Here is a 13,558-nt window from a genome sequence, read left to right as displayed (position 1 = left end):
CCAGCACCTACATGGCAGCTCACAATTGTATGTAACTCCAGTTCCAGGGGATCTAACACCCTCACACAGACATACATACAGGCAAAACACTAATGCCATAATTTTTTTAAGTAAATTTTTAAAAAGGCAAAATGTATAAGCATCTATCCAGGGGCTATATACACCAGCTCGGTAGTATACTACCTGCTTAGCTTGCATTAAAGCCCTAAGTTCAATCCACAAATATCAAATAAAAGCACTTTATTCATATATCATTGTAACTAGCAGATGGTACATGCAACTTTATAACTGCAGTCCTATGAAATAGCATGATGGATAACCTATTTTTCTGCTTGTTTTTTAAAAATTTATTCTATGATATATACCAACAAAAGCATTACCTATGATGTCTTCCCTTCCAATCTGCACCACACTCATATACAGACCACAAATTTGGCAGAAATAGTACAAGCAATCAAACTAGGAAGCACCACTGTCGAAATGCCTCTCATCCTACCATGCACATAATTATTTTTGAGGCAGTTAGTAGCTGCTGGCTTCTTCATTTATTTAATAAATGTGGCTTTCATTTATTAAAACCTCCTGGAATTTCATCAGCTGAAAGGAATGCAAATGCTGATGAATGATGTATTTTTTTACATGAAGTTTCCATCATCACTGTACTGCATGGCTAATCCTTTCTAAAGAGCTCAGCTTTGTATTTCTCATGAGGCAGCTTTTCCAAACACCAGAAGTAAAGTTTGGGGGACTTGGGATTTCAAGATTTCAACTTTTGAAATTACAGCATTCTGGATCAGCTCCTTTAACAGTATGACCAATCTGGCTCCCAAACAATCCCAGTACTCACTTGGGAGGCTTTGTGGTATACTATGCCTCTTCTATTTTTAAGTATCTGTGGGGAAAAAATGTCCTTTTTTTTTTTTAAAAAAAAGATTTATTTATTTATTATGTATACAGAAGAGGGCACCTGATCTCATTACAGATGGTTGTGAGCCACCATGTGGTTGCTGGGAATCGAACTCAGGACCACTGGAAGAGCAGTCAGTGCTCTTAAACTCTGAGCCATCTCTCCAGCCTGGGGGAAAAAAACTTCCTTGTCGAGAGTCACTTCCCTGTCTGTCTTAACCATGTTCAATTAAGACAAATAGTATTTTTAAAGCATTTCCTTTTTTAAAATCAGCAAATATTTACATACATTTGTATCACTTACTCTCCAAAAAGAACTTGTGATGTAATTCTCGTACTATACAATCCATCCATTCACTGTATAACATTCAGTGGAGACTCAGGGTTATCCAACCATCATTATAATCAATTGTATAACATTTTCATTGCTCCCAAAAGAAAACCTCTACTTGTCAGAAATCAGTTCCCATTTCCCCATTCACTTGCCCTAAATATGGCAGCCCTCATTTATCTTCCTTTTTCTGCAGATTTGCCTATTCTGGACAAAACCCAAACAGGGCCATACAAATGTAATCTTTTGTAACCAGTTTCTTTGACTTAAACTTTTAGGGTTATCCATATAAAGCATATGCCCCTTTCTTGACAAATCAGATCCTATTACATGGCTATGCCACATTTTGTGCACATATTCATCAGCTGGTTGACACCTGCCATTATAATTAACATACAAGTTTTGTGTAGACACGTTTATATCTCTTAGATTTATACCTAAAAACAGAATCACTGGGTTATATGGTAACTGCATGCCCTTTTGAGGAACTCTGGACTATCTTCCAAAGAGGCAGAACTTTATATTTCAACCAACAGTGCATGAAGGCTCATCCAGATTTTTGCACATTCTCATTAATGTTATTACATGTCTTTTTTATTAGAACCTTCCTAGTAGGTATGAAGTGGTACAACACTGTAGCTTTGACATGTACTTCTCTGGTACCTAATGATACTTACTGGATAATGATATGCCATTTTAAAATTAAGTTGTCTTTTTATGAATAAATTCTAAAAAGCTAAAAAGAAAACATGGAGCAGTGATTTGTTGTAGTATACTAGTTAAAGATGTGTTACATTTGTTTATGCTGTGGAATATTTGTTTAGTGATGCAAAGATGTGTTGCATTCTTTTATGCTGCATTTGTCTAACTCTGTGAAACTGTGTTAATTTGCCTGTCTAAAACACATGATTTGTCTAAAAAAGAGCTGAACGGCCAGTAAGAAGATAGGAGGAAGGATGGCAGGGCTGGCAGGCAGAGAGAATAAATAGGAGGATCGAGAAAAGGAGGAGGACTCAAGAGGCCAGCCACCCAGCTACACAACCAGCCATGGAGTAAGAAGTAAAGAAAGGTATATACAATATAGAAAGATAAAAGCCCAGAAGGGAAAGATAGGATAATTTAAGTTAAGAAAAGCTGGCTAGTAATAAGTCAAGCTAAGGCTGGGCATTTATAAGTAATAATTAGCCTCTGTGTGATTAATTTGGAAGCTGAGTGGTGGGACCCCAAAAGTGCAAAAGAGTTTAAAAAAAAAGAAAAGAAAAGAAAAGACCAACTACAGTGAGTTGGCTCAGTGTACCCACTGGATGTACTTGCCACCAACCTTGACCTGAGTTTGATCCCTGGCAATATGTCCTCTGACTCCCACACATACATACATACACATGCATGCATGCACATGCACAAACACACAGACACAAATAAAAACACACTCACAGAGAAAATAATTTTTTAAAAACTCTGAATTTAAGTTTGTCTTAGATAAGGTTTCTATTGCTGTTAAGAGACACCATGACCATGGCAACTTTTATAAACGAAATCATTTAATTGAGGCTAGCATACATTATCATTATGGTGGGAAACATGGTGGTGTGCAGGCAGGCATGGTGCTGGAGAATGAGCTGAGAGTTCTACATCTTGATCTGCAGGCCACAGGAAGTAAACTGTCTACCACACTAAGGGCAGCTTGAGCAAAGGAAACCTCAAAACCCACCCCAACAGTGACATACTTCTTCCAACAAGGCTACACCTACTCCAAGAAAGCCACACCTCTTCATAGTGCCATTCCATTTGGGGACCATTTTCTTTAAAACAACCACAAGACTTCCTTAGCATTTAAATAAATGGCAAGTATTTTTTCCTAAAACATATTTCTTTCTTGACATTTGCATTTGAAGCACAAGTGTTTCACTTAGATAAAGCTAAACTGCTCTGTTTTTAGATATATCCTATTGGCCTAATATCCTAGACAGCTCTGCCAAATCTAAGGTCAAGAATAGTTGTTGGTTTGTGTTTGAAACCCGGGTAGCCCAGACTGGCCTTGAACTTGTGCAGACAAGGATAACCTTAAATTTCTGGCTCTCACGTCTCTACCTCTAGAGTGCTGATATTATAGGCATGTGCCACTCACTGTCTTAGTCATAAACTAAGTTCTATGTGAAGAGGCACCATGACCAAGGCAACTTATAAAAGGACGCATTTAATTGGGGGCTTTCTTACAGTTTCAGGTTAGTCCATGACTACCATGGTAAAGAGTGTAGCAGCAGACAGGGAGACATGGCACTGCAGGAATACTAGGAGCTTACATCAGCTCTGCAGGCAGCAGGCAATGGAAGGCTGGGCCTGGTGAGGGTTTTGGAACCTCAAAGCCCACCCCCAGTGACACACCTCCTTCAACAAGGCCACACCTCCTAATCCTTCCTAAACACTCCAACTGAGGACTAAGCATTCAAACATGTGAGCCTATGGGGACCATTCTCCTTCAATTCACCATTGCCACCAAGATTTAAGTGATTCTGGGGCCTGAAGCCAGGGCCTTGGGCATGCTAGGAAAGCACTCTACCAAGTGAGTTACATCCCTACCTCTTGAGGTCAGGAAAATTTATGCACACATTTTCTTCCAAGAGTTTTATAATTTTAGTTCTTACATCTACACCTACAGTCCAGCTAGAATTAATGCTTGTGTATGGAATGAGACAGGGGCCAACTGTATTCTTTTGCATGTAGACATCAGGTTACCCCAACCTTATTTGTTAAAGACTACTCTTTTCATGTTCAATGGTCTGAACACCTTTATTGGGGGAAAAAATCATAACCACATAAACTTTCTAGACTCATAATTCTAGAATTATGTTGTTTTAATAGGAGTAAAGGGAAAACCCAATATTCTTAGAGTTGTTTTAAGATTACAGATACTACTGACATTTTTAAATTTACTTTGTGTATGAGGGCTTTGCTTGCTGTATATATGTGCATCACATGAGTGCCTGGTGCATCTAGAGGCCAAAATAGGGTGGCAGATCCCCTGGAGCTGGAGTTACAGATAATTATGAGCCACCATGTGGGTACTAGGAACTGAACCCAAGTCCTCTGGAAGAACACAACCACTGAGGCCCATCTAGACTTGTGATTTTATTCCAACAATCTATTTTTCCATCCTTATGCCACATAATCTTGGTTAGTGTGGTTTTGTCTATAAACACAGGGTCATTATCATGAAGCCCAGGTTGACCTTGGAACTCACTAAGTAAGGCAGGAAGACCATGAACTCCTGCCTTAGGCTCCTCAGTGCTGAGAATATAGTTAGAGATGACCACACCTGGTGATTGTTGTGGCTTTCTAGGAATTGAAGTGTCAGTTCTCTTTTCTTGTCTTTTAAAGATTGTTCTGGGGACTGGAGAGATGGTTCTGTGGTTAAAAGCACTGGCAGCTCGCCCTTCTAGAGGACCTGGGTTCAATTCAATGAGCATCAGGCACATATGTGGTATTACATACATGCAGGCAAAACACTCATCCTCATTTTTTTAAAGATTGTTTTGGCCATGCAAGAGCTCTTGTATTTTGATTCAATCCCTCAATTTCTCAAAAAGAGCCAGCTGGGAGGCTGGATTTTTTTCTATCTTTTTATTTATTTATTTTTTTAAATGAAGTATTTTTTTTAAATACTTATTTATTTATTATGTATACAGTATTCTGTCTACATGTATGCTTACAGGCCAGAAGAGGGCACTGGATCGAATTATGGATGGTTGTGAGTCACCATGTGGTTACTCGGAATTGAACTCAGGACCTCTGGAAGAGCAGACAGTGCTCTTAACCCCTGAGCCATCTCTCCAGCCCCTATCTTTTCTTTTTCATCTAATGTGTATGGGTATTTTGCTTGCATGTATGTTTGTATACCTTGTGCATGTCTGGTGCCCTTGAAGGCAAAAAGAGGGCATCAGATTCCCTGGAAGTGTAATTAACAGATGGTTTTGTGAGCCACCACATAGTTGTTAAGAATTGAATCCAGGTCCTCAAAAGAGCAGCCAGAAATCTTAACTGCTGAACCATCTCTCCAGCCGGATGCTGGGATTTTAAGTTTTTGTTGAATATATAGGTCAACATGGGGTGTACGGATACCTTAATATAAACTTCCAATCCACTAACACAGGATATCTTTTATCTGCTTTTTTAAACAGAAGGAAAAAGCATTACACCTACCTACCCATCCACCCTTTTGTTATTGTTGCTATACTAGGGACCAACTCAGAACCTTTCATGTGCTAACCTGCATTCTATTACTGATCTACATTTTAGTATTTTAGACATTTTTCTCTACCTTGAAGTGTTTATTTAATAACCTCTCCTGAATTCACTCCATGGTAGTGTACATGATTTCTCCTTGGTACTACTGGAAAGTATCCAAGTATACAAACCTGGCACATCTATTCAGCTAGTACTGAAAAGAAAGACACTTGTGATTTCCTATTTTTCCTATGTCACATAATGCAACAATGAATCTTTGTGTAGACTTCATATTTATGATACTAGATCTTTGGGACAGAACCCTAGAAACAGAAATTGCTAGATCAATTTTGCTAGCTATTTCCTAATTAAATTTCAGAGTACTACATCTTCACAGTGACATGTGAGAGTTCATCCAAATGACTTTACATATTCTAGGGTAAAAAACTCCAGAATTGAAAAACCAGCTTTTGCCAGGTGGTGGTAGAGCACGCCTTTAATCTCAGCACTTGGGAGGTAGAGGCAGGCAGATCTCTGAGTTTGAGGCCAGCCTGGTTTACAGAGCGAGTTCCAGGGCAGTCACGGATACACAGAGAAACTCTGTCTCAAAAGAACCAAAATCAAAACAAAACAAAAATTTTTAAAAAGGAAGAAAAGAAAAACCAGCTTTTGAGACAGGTGTGGCAGCTCATACTTATAATCCTAGCACTGTAGAGGCTCAGATAGGGAAGTAAGAATTACAGGCCAGCTTGAATTGCATATTTAGTTCCAGACTAGCTTGGGCAACAAACAGTGTAGCTATTGGAATTGAAGAGAATGGTCATCTATGTGGCACCTACAAGAACTACACAACATACAGCTTATGCTTCGTCTATGTAGAGATGCTGTTAAGGGAGAAGGAGGAAGGGAGAAAAATCTCTGGCAGAAGTGTTGATCTAGGTAGGGATGGTTAGACCAGCAACCTTTCATATGACAGAGCTCTACTACTAAGCTATACCTCTAGCTCAACATTTGGCTTTTAAGGATAGAAAAGTCCAAAGTCCTCTGCTTTTACTGGTCCCAGTTCTAATAGTCTGGACAGCTCTACATGATCAGAAAGCCACAAAAGATGGAGTCATACTCCAGAGTCTCCAAGAGTCCTCAAAGTCCCCAGAGAAAAAGACACAAAAGTTGTTCCTAGTACATACAGGGTTTAGAAAAAAAGAATAAAGAAAGAAAAAATTGGGGGAGGGGATCAACCCTCATCTACAACGTACTCACTGAAAAAAATCTTAAATACTTTTCTTTCGAAGCTTTAACCATTGACATCATCAACACTACCTTTCCTACTTTTCAAACTTTGATAATGAAGTCAGGAAGAATGACTACATCAATTCCCTGGGAAGAGAAAGTACTTTATGGCAAATGCCAAGAGGGATTTCTATTAATCAAGCTAACTTTGAATGTAGCTGCCCACTTCCTATCTGACCTTCCTTCCTCAGAGAACTGAGATAGATGACACTGCTTCACAGGGCTGACGTCCTGTTAAATGACGGCACCGTACCTAAGCAACACCAAGTGGCCAAAGACAGCTTCACAGAATTATCACAAGAAAATTACTATTGACTATGCAGCTTTGGCCAAACTATGTGAGTGTGTGCATGATAGGGAGAAAACTGTAAAAGATTAGGCAAATTAATAACAATAGTTACCTCGGAGGATAAGTTTAGGGGAAGAGAGTGATTACTATCTTTTTTCTTTGTACATCTCTAGGTTGTTTGGCTTCGGTTTTAATGGAAAAATCCATTGATCTACTTCTGCTGAAAAGCTGTAGGGAGACAAGTGATGAAGGACACTGATAATATTCTGCATTTTAATGGAAATACACACATGGGTGTTCATTTACTCTATTACTCACACAAGGAGTTATTGAGATTCTCCTGTAAGAAACAGACAATAAACATTTCAGTTTGCAGGCCATTTAATTTGTTGCAATCACTCAGCTCTGCTAAACAAAAAACTCACACAGTTAACATATAAAACAAGTAAGCGTGGCTATGTTCCAGTAAGATATAACAGATAGCAGGCTCTCGGGCCACAGTCCGAAAACCCCTGCATTATATACGCCAGGCATATTCTTTATGTGTGGTGAAAAAAAAAATCCACAATGTTTAAAAGACCAAGAACACACATACAAAAATGGTATCAAATCTATTCCCTAGACCTGGAAGTGTTGGCACACACCTGTAATCCCAGCTACTCTGAAGGCCAAGTCAGGAGAGTATCATGTTCTAGGTCAGTCAGGAAACAGTAATATTCCATTAAAAAGGGGGGGGGGGAAGCCTTTTTCTTTGAAAATAAAAATGCATGTGGTGCAGGCAAAACACCTATACACATAGAATCATTTTTTTTTAAATTAAAAAAAAAAAATTCACAACTCAGGCCAGACTTAAATCTACAATCCAAACTCAGACCTTAAAGGCAGAATTTTCTTTCAAAAACTTACTTCATGTAACAAAAAAAAAAAAAAAATCCTACTCAGTCCTCTTCTCTGCCCTCATCTAGCATGTACTAAAATATTCACATCATACTTTGTGTTCCTGCCTATCAAAAAGATGGAAAAATACAGTCATCAGCCCTCTGATTCCTTTTTAAGCTCCTGCCCCACCCTATATCCATTCTTTCAACGTTCTAACTCCCTCCTCCCTAAAATAATGAATTTAAGGTAGAAGAGACAAGGAAGAATGGAAATTTACAAGAAAGAGAATATAACTGATAATTGTTACCAAGAAAACATTTTCCCTTTCTGCTCTTAATAGGCTGTAAAGCTGATGCAATTAAATTATAACTATAGCAACTCAGCGGGTATCGGGGCTTTCGCTCCTGCAGCATCTCTGCACAAGCAGAGGCTGCCTGCTTCAATCAGGGGAACTGTAAGCAGCCAGGAGCAGAAGTGTGGAGCCTGCAAGCAAGGCAAGTTAGTAGAAATATCTACAGACTGGCTGGGCGTTTTCTACAAGGCTAGGTAGTCTAAAAAAAAAAAAAAAACAAACAGGAAACCTGCCAGGGTTCATCTGACTTACCTTTATTAATGACAACAAAATCAAAACTAGTATTTAAGAAAATAAGACTCTAGAGAAGACTACAGAACATCCACAGCATACTACTGACTTCATAGAGCAACTAGCCACTCAGTTCTCCAGATAGCTAGAAAAGGAATGCAGTCTGCACACTACTTTGACATTTACTAAGTACCTAAAAGACAATGCCTCGCATTAACACGCATCTTCTCAATTTCACAGAATGAAGAAACAGACTGACATTTTCCTGAATTATACATAATCCTATGACTTTCTGGACCTCCCCCGTACCCGAAAAGCTCAGAAGAAGCACGCTCTTCACCCTTCTCTCTCCAAGACCCTTCCAGAAAGACAGGAGTGCTAGAGTCGGTCTCAGTGGGTTTGAATCTCGGCTCACCACTCACCAGCTATATAATCTGAGGAAGTTAGCAGCCCTCTCTGAACCTCTGCTGTCCAACTATAATGTAGGGATCAGTTTTGATGCTGGCTGTGAGCATTAAGCAAAGACCATGTAAGAAGTTTCTGATACACAGTAAATAGCCATTAAATCACATTTCTCAAAGAAAGCACTTGGTTTTAGATTTTTGTTGGGTTTTTATTTTGCCCAACCAGGATCCTCTGCACACTCCATCATCCTGTTAATGCTGTATGACCCCGTTAGTCAGCATTTTTCCTCAAAGTCTTGTTCCCCTGGGACTCAGCCACCTTCCCACTGTACAATCAGCTGGAGGGCACTGTACTTCAAAGCCTTTCAGAGGCAGCAGCCTCTGGGGTCACTGGCAATGAGCAGACAGAATCACTCCTCACTTGGATGGCTTCTCCTCACTGACCACTTACCAATTTTTTCCAATTAGCCTTAAAACTGTTCATGACTGAGTGCTTTCTGGCTTTGGGTAGCACTTATGTGCACGGTCCATATCTACTAACACACTTGCAGGGGCCATTTATGATTCAATAGCCATGAACCCAAGCAGGAATTACTGAGAGCATTTTATACGGAACAGAGCTCCTCCACCCACTTCCACCCTCACACCTCTGCAGATGATATGGGCTCTCTCTCAGCTTGGTGGCTAGAACTCTAAAACCCTAGAGAGGCAAGGCAACAAAGCAAGCCTTGCTGACCTGTTATAAAACTATCCGGCTTGTGACTGTCATAGAAGAAATTGGTCCTGCCCCCCACTACCCAGTCTACCAGCAGCAGCTCCCCACCAGTACTCACGCCTTGACATCTGCTGTCTCCTGGGATGTACGGGTGAGGGTACGGGAACGCAGGCGCTCACCCGCTTGCTGGATCTCCTGTAAATTCCGTTCCACATGTGGAAGCTCGGAGATACCTTCGGTCTCAGCAGCAAGCTGTTCAGCCTGCTGAAGGAGCTCACCAAACCCTTCAGTATCCATTGGAGATGCAGGTGCTACATGAAAAGAAAAAGACCTACATCAAGGGGGAGAAAGGTTTCCATTGCTGCTTCAATCCGTTACAAGATTAATAAACCTCCAGGACTTTTTGTAAACTGAAAGGGACATAGTTCATCAACAAGCAGGATGTGTTCCTGAATAGAGCCCAAGAACAGGCCTGACAGAGAAAATGACTCAGACTGTGAACAGCTCATTTCTGAGCATACGGATTTCACCAGCAGAACAAAGGCAAGCATATTAAGCCACAGGCCAGAATTCCTGTCTCCTCCTGCAGACCCAAAGCAGGTAAGAAAATGAAAGCCATTCCAGCAAGCTCCAGGAAGCCTGAAGAACAGCCCCTATACCTCCAATCCCTCCATTTACCTTGAGGGAAGAGCGCCTCACTAAGAAGGGATTGCTACAGCCTAAAACCTTATGTCGCAGGATTTTCATGGTAACTCCAGGCCATGGAAACTCAGTTATGTGCCCAGCACAAGCCCTGCCATGATTTGGCTGAATTGAGACCAGAGAAATGCTAAGCATCTTCTAACTAAACTCAGCTTCACTTTATTCTAACACAACCATGTCTTCATTAACATAAAAGATGCTCTTTTATTATTCATGCCCTGGTCTCCATTTACACAATCTTACAAGGTGACTGAAGGCCTCACTACATATGACATCTTCCTTGCTACTGCAACTACTAACAGTAACTGTATTTACATTAATGACATCTAACTTTTAGAGTATGAACATAATTAACAAGGCCACCTGTTTCTCTAACAACTGATTGAAAGTGCTGTGAAGAATGCTGCTATGTGGTTTGAGAAGATGGCTGAACAGGTATTTGCTACTGTGATCAACTTTCAATTTCTAAGGCCCACATGGTGGAAAGAGAGAACTGACTCCAAAAACAACTCCTGCAAGTTTTCATCTGCCCTCCACATGTACTGTGGCATGACTCCACACATACACACAAACACACCTACACATACTATTTAAATAAGTGTTTAAAAAAAAAAAAGGCCAGCAGCTGGAGACAGATGGCTCAGTGGTCAAGAGCACTGGCTACTCAGGACCCACATGTCAGCTCAAACCCAACTATAACGCCAGTCCAGGGGATCTGACACCCTCTTCTGGCCTGAGGACACTGTATGCGTGTGGTACACAGACATATCTTTTAATCTTTTAAGAAAGTGCTGCTATTTGTCAGGCATTGTGTGTGGTGGTATTGTGTTCCCCAAAATATTGTGTACTCTAATAAATTTATCTGGGGTCAGAGAACAGACAGCCACTAGATACAAAGGCTAGAAAATGATGGCACTCACACCTTTAATCCTAGCATTCCAGAGATAGAAATCCCTCTGGGTCTCTGTGAGTTCAAGGCCACATTGGAAATAGCCAAGCATGGTGACACGCCTTTAATCCCAGAAAGCCAGCCTTTAATCCCAGGGAGTGGTGGTAGAAAGCAAAAAGATATATAAGGCAATGAGGACCAGAAACTAGAGGCATTTGGCTGGTTAAGCATTCGGCTGGTTAAGCTTTCAGGCTTTGGAGCAACACAGTTCAGCTGAGACCCATTCCGGATGAGGACTCAGAGGCTTCCAGTCTGAGGAGACAAGACCAGCTGAGGATCCGGCGAGGTGAGATAGCTGTGGCTTGTTCTGTCTCTTTGATCTACCAGCATGGACCCCAATAACTCGCCTCAGGTTTGATTTTATTAATAAGAACTTTTAAGATCCCTGCTACACATTGTGCCCACCTTTAATCCCAGCACTCAAAAGGCAGAAGTAGGTGGATCTCTGTGAGTTCAAGGCCAGCCTGGTCTACAAAGTGAGTTCCAGGACAGCCAGGGCTGTTACACAGAGAAACCTTGTCTCAAAAAACCAAACAAACAAATGATTTATTTTGATGTGTATGTTAGTGTATCTATGTGAGTGTATGCCAAGTGGGTATGGGTGCCTACAGAGGCCAGAAGAGGGCTTCAGATCCCCGGAGCTGGAGTTACAGGTTATTCAAACTTGATTCCTCTGGAAAGCAGTTTTCAATCTTAACCTTTGAACTGTAGGTCTTGTTTATCTTTTCCTTCTTTAAGCCCATGGTTTCTATTGCACCAGGAAATCCCACTGGTCTACTCTGTACTTAAAATGTTAACGTACTACGTACTTATACCTCAGCTACAGAAGCACGTGTTAATGCACAGCCACCTTTTCCACCGTAACCCCCACAGCCGGAAGATCAGAACTTTCTGAAATGAGCACTCAAGGACATTAACTTTAAAGTCAGGTCACAAGGTTAAAACAAAAATAGTGCCAGGCGGTGGTGGGAACAGACTGTGGGACTCTTAGCTCTGCAGTCCTCACTCTCCCACAAGCAGTGATAGTCAGGTACAACTGTACCGTGTGTGTGTGTGTGTGTGTGTGTGTGTGTGTGTGTGTGTGTGTGTGTGTGTGTGTGTGTGATTTTCTAGGAACTTTGGTTTTAAGACTTACAGTGTATATGATTTTTGTTAAAGATTAAAGTCAGCTTACAATTTCATGAAGAAAACCAGTGTTTTCATGTTTACTCTGAGAGAAACTATTTTTGTGTTTTGAGTTTTTGTTTTTCTTTCTTCTTACATTATTCATTCATTCATTCATTCATGGTTTTTCAAGACAGAGGTTTCTCTGTGTAGCCCCGTCTGTCCTGGAACTCACTTTGTAGACTAGGCTAGCCTCAAACTCAGTGATCTGTCTGCCTCTGCCTCCTGAATGCTGAGATTAAAAGGGTGTGCCAAAACATCCACACACAATATACACTGTAAGTCTTAAAACTAAACATACACATAAATTTAAAAATAAATAATTCTTTAAAAATACTGAAACTAAAGCTAGGCGTTGGTGGCGCACACCTTTAATCCCAGCACTCGGGAGGTAGAGGCAGGCGGATCTCTGTGAGTTCGAGGCCAGCCTGGGCTAACAGGTGAGCTCCAGGAAAGGCGCAAAGCTACACAGAGAAACCCTGTCTCGAAAAACCAAAAAAAAAAAAAAAAAAAAAAAAAAATACTGAAACTAAAATTAACAGGTCTAGAGTGGCAAGGTAGACCTACAATCCAGCACTTGGGAGGCTGAGGCAGGATGTGAGTTCAATGCCAGTGTAGCTCCTACTTAGTGTGACTCATCTAAACAAAGAAAAAACCAAAAAAAAAAAATAGTAATAATAAAAGTGAGTATTTCAATGCACACCTTTAAGTCCAGCACTCTTGAGGCAGAAGCAGGCAGATCTCTATGAGTTTGAGGCTACGCAGGTGATCTACACCGTAAGTTCCAGGCCAGCCAGGGCTACAGAGTAAGATCCCATCTCAAAAAAGAAAAAAAAGAATGTTGTTACAGGGTCAATCCCATGATCTAGATCTCTTTACCCCACCTAAAAGATGCTTGGGAGCCTTTGTAAGAAAGCTATAAACGTACTGTGAACTATGGATGTGACAGGGTACACAATGTTCTTCCCAGAAGGTGGTTTTCTAAAACATTTTACATCAAGTGTGATAAGTAAATGCACTTAAAAACAAGAACATAAAGGAAATGCCAGCGTGCCCACATTATCTCTGTGGGAAAGGCAAAGGCCTGGGTGGAATATTCTTGGCTCTTTTCACATGACCACA

General features: G+C 40.7%; 1 protein-coding gene across 1 annotated transcript in view; it reads right to left on the bottom strand.

Annotated features, from left to right (window-relative positions):
- Nup93 (nucleoporin 93) overlaps positions 1 to 13,558 on the bottom strand; it is a 114,087-nt gene that overhangs the window by 87,881 nt on the left and 12,648 nt on the right. The window contains exon 2 of the mRNA XM_028871471.2: positions 9,740 to 9,932. Coding sequence (XP_028727304.1) covers positions 9,740 to 9,918 — 179 coding nt within the window. The 5' untranslated portion in view covers positions 9,919 to 9,932. The remainder of the gene's footprint in view (positions 1 to 9,739; positions 9,933 to 13,558) is intronic.

Source organism: Peromyscus leucopus, chromosome 5, assembly GCF_004664715.2.
Source record: "Peromyscus leucopus breed LL Stock chromosome 5, UCI_PerLeu_2.1, whole genome shotgun sequence".
Taxonomy (NCBI): Eukaryota; Metazoa; Chordata; class Mammalia; order Rodentia; family Cricetidae; genus Peromyscus; species Peromyscus leucopus.
This window is presented reverse-complemented; position numbering and strand designations above follow the sequence as displayed.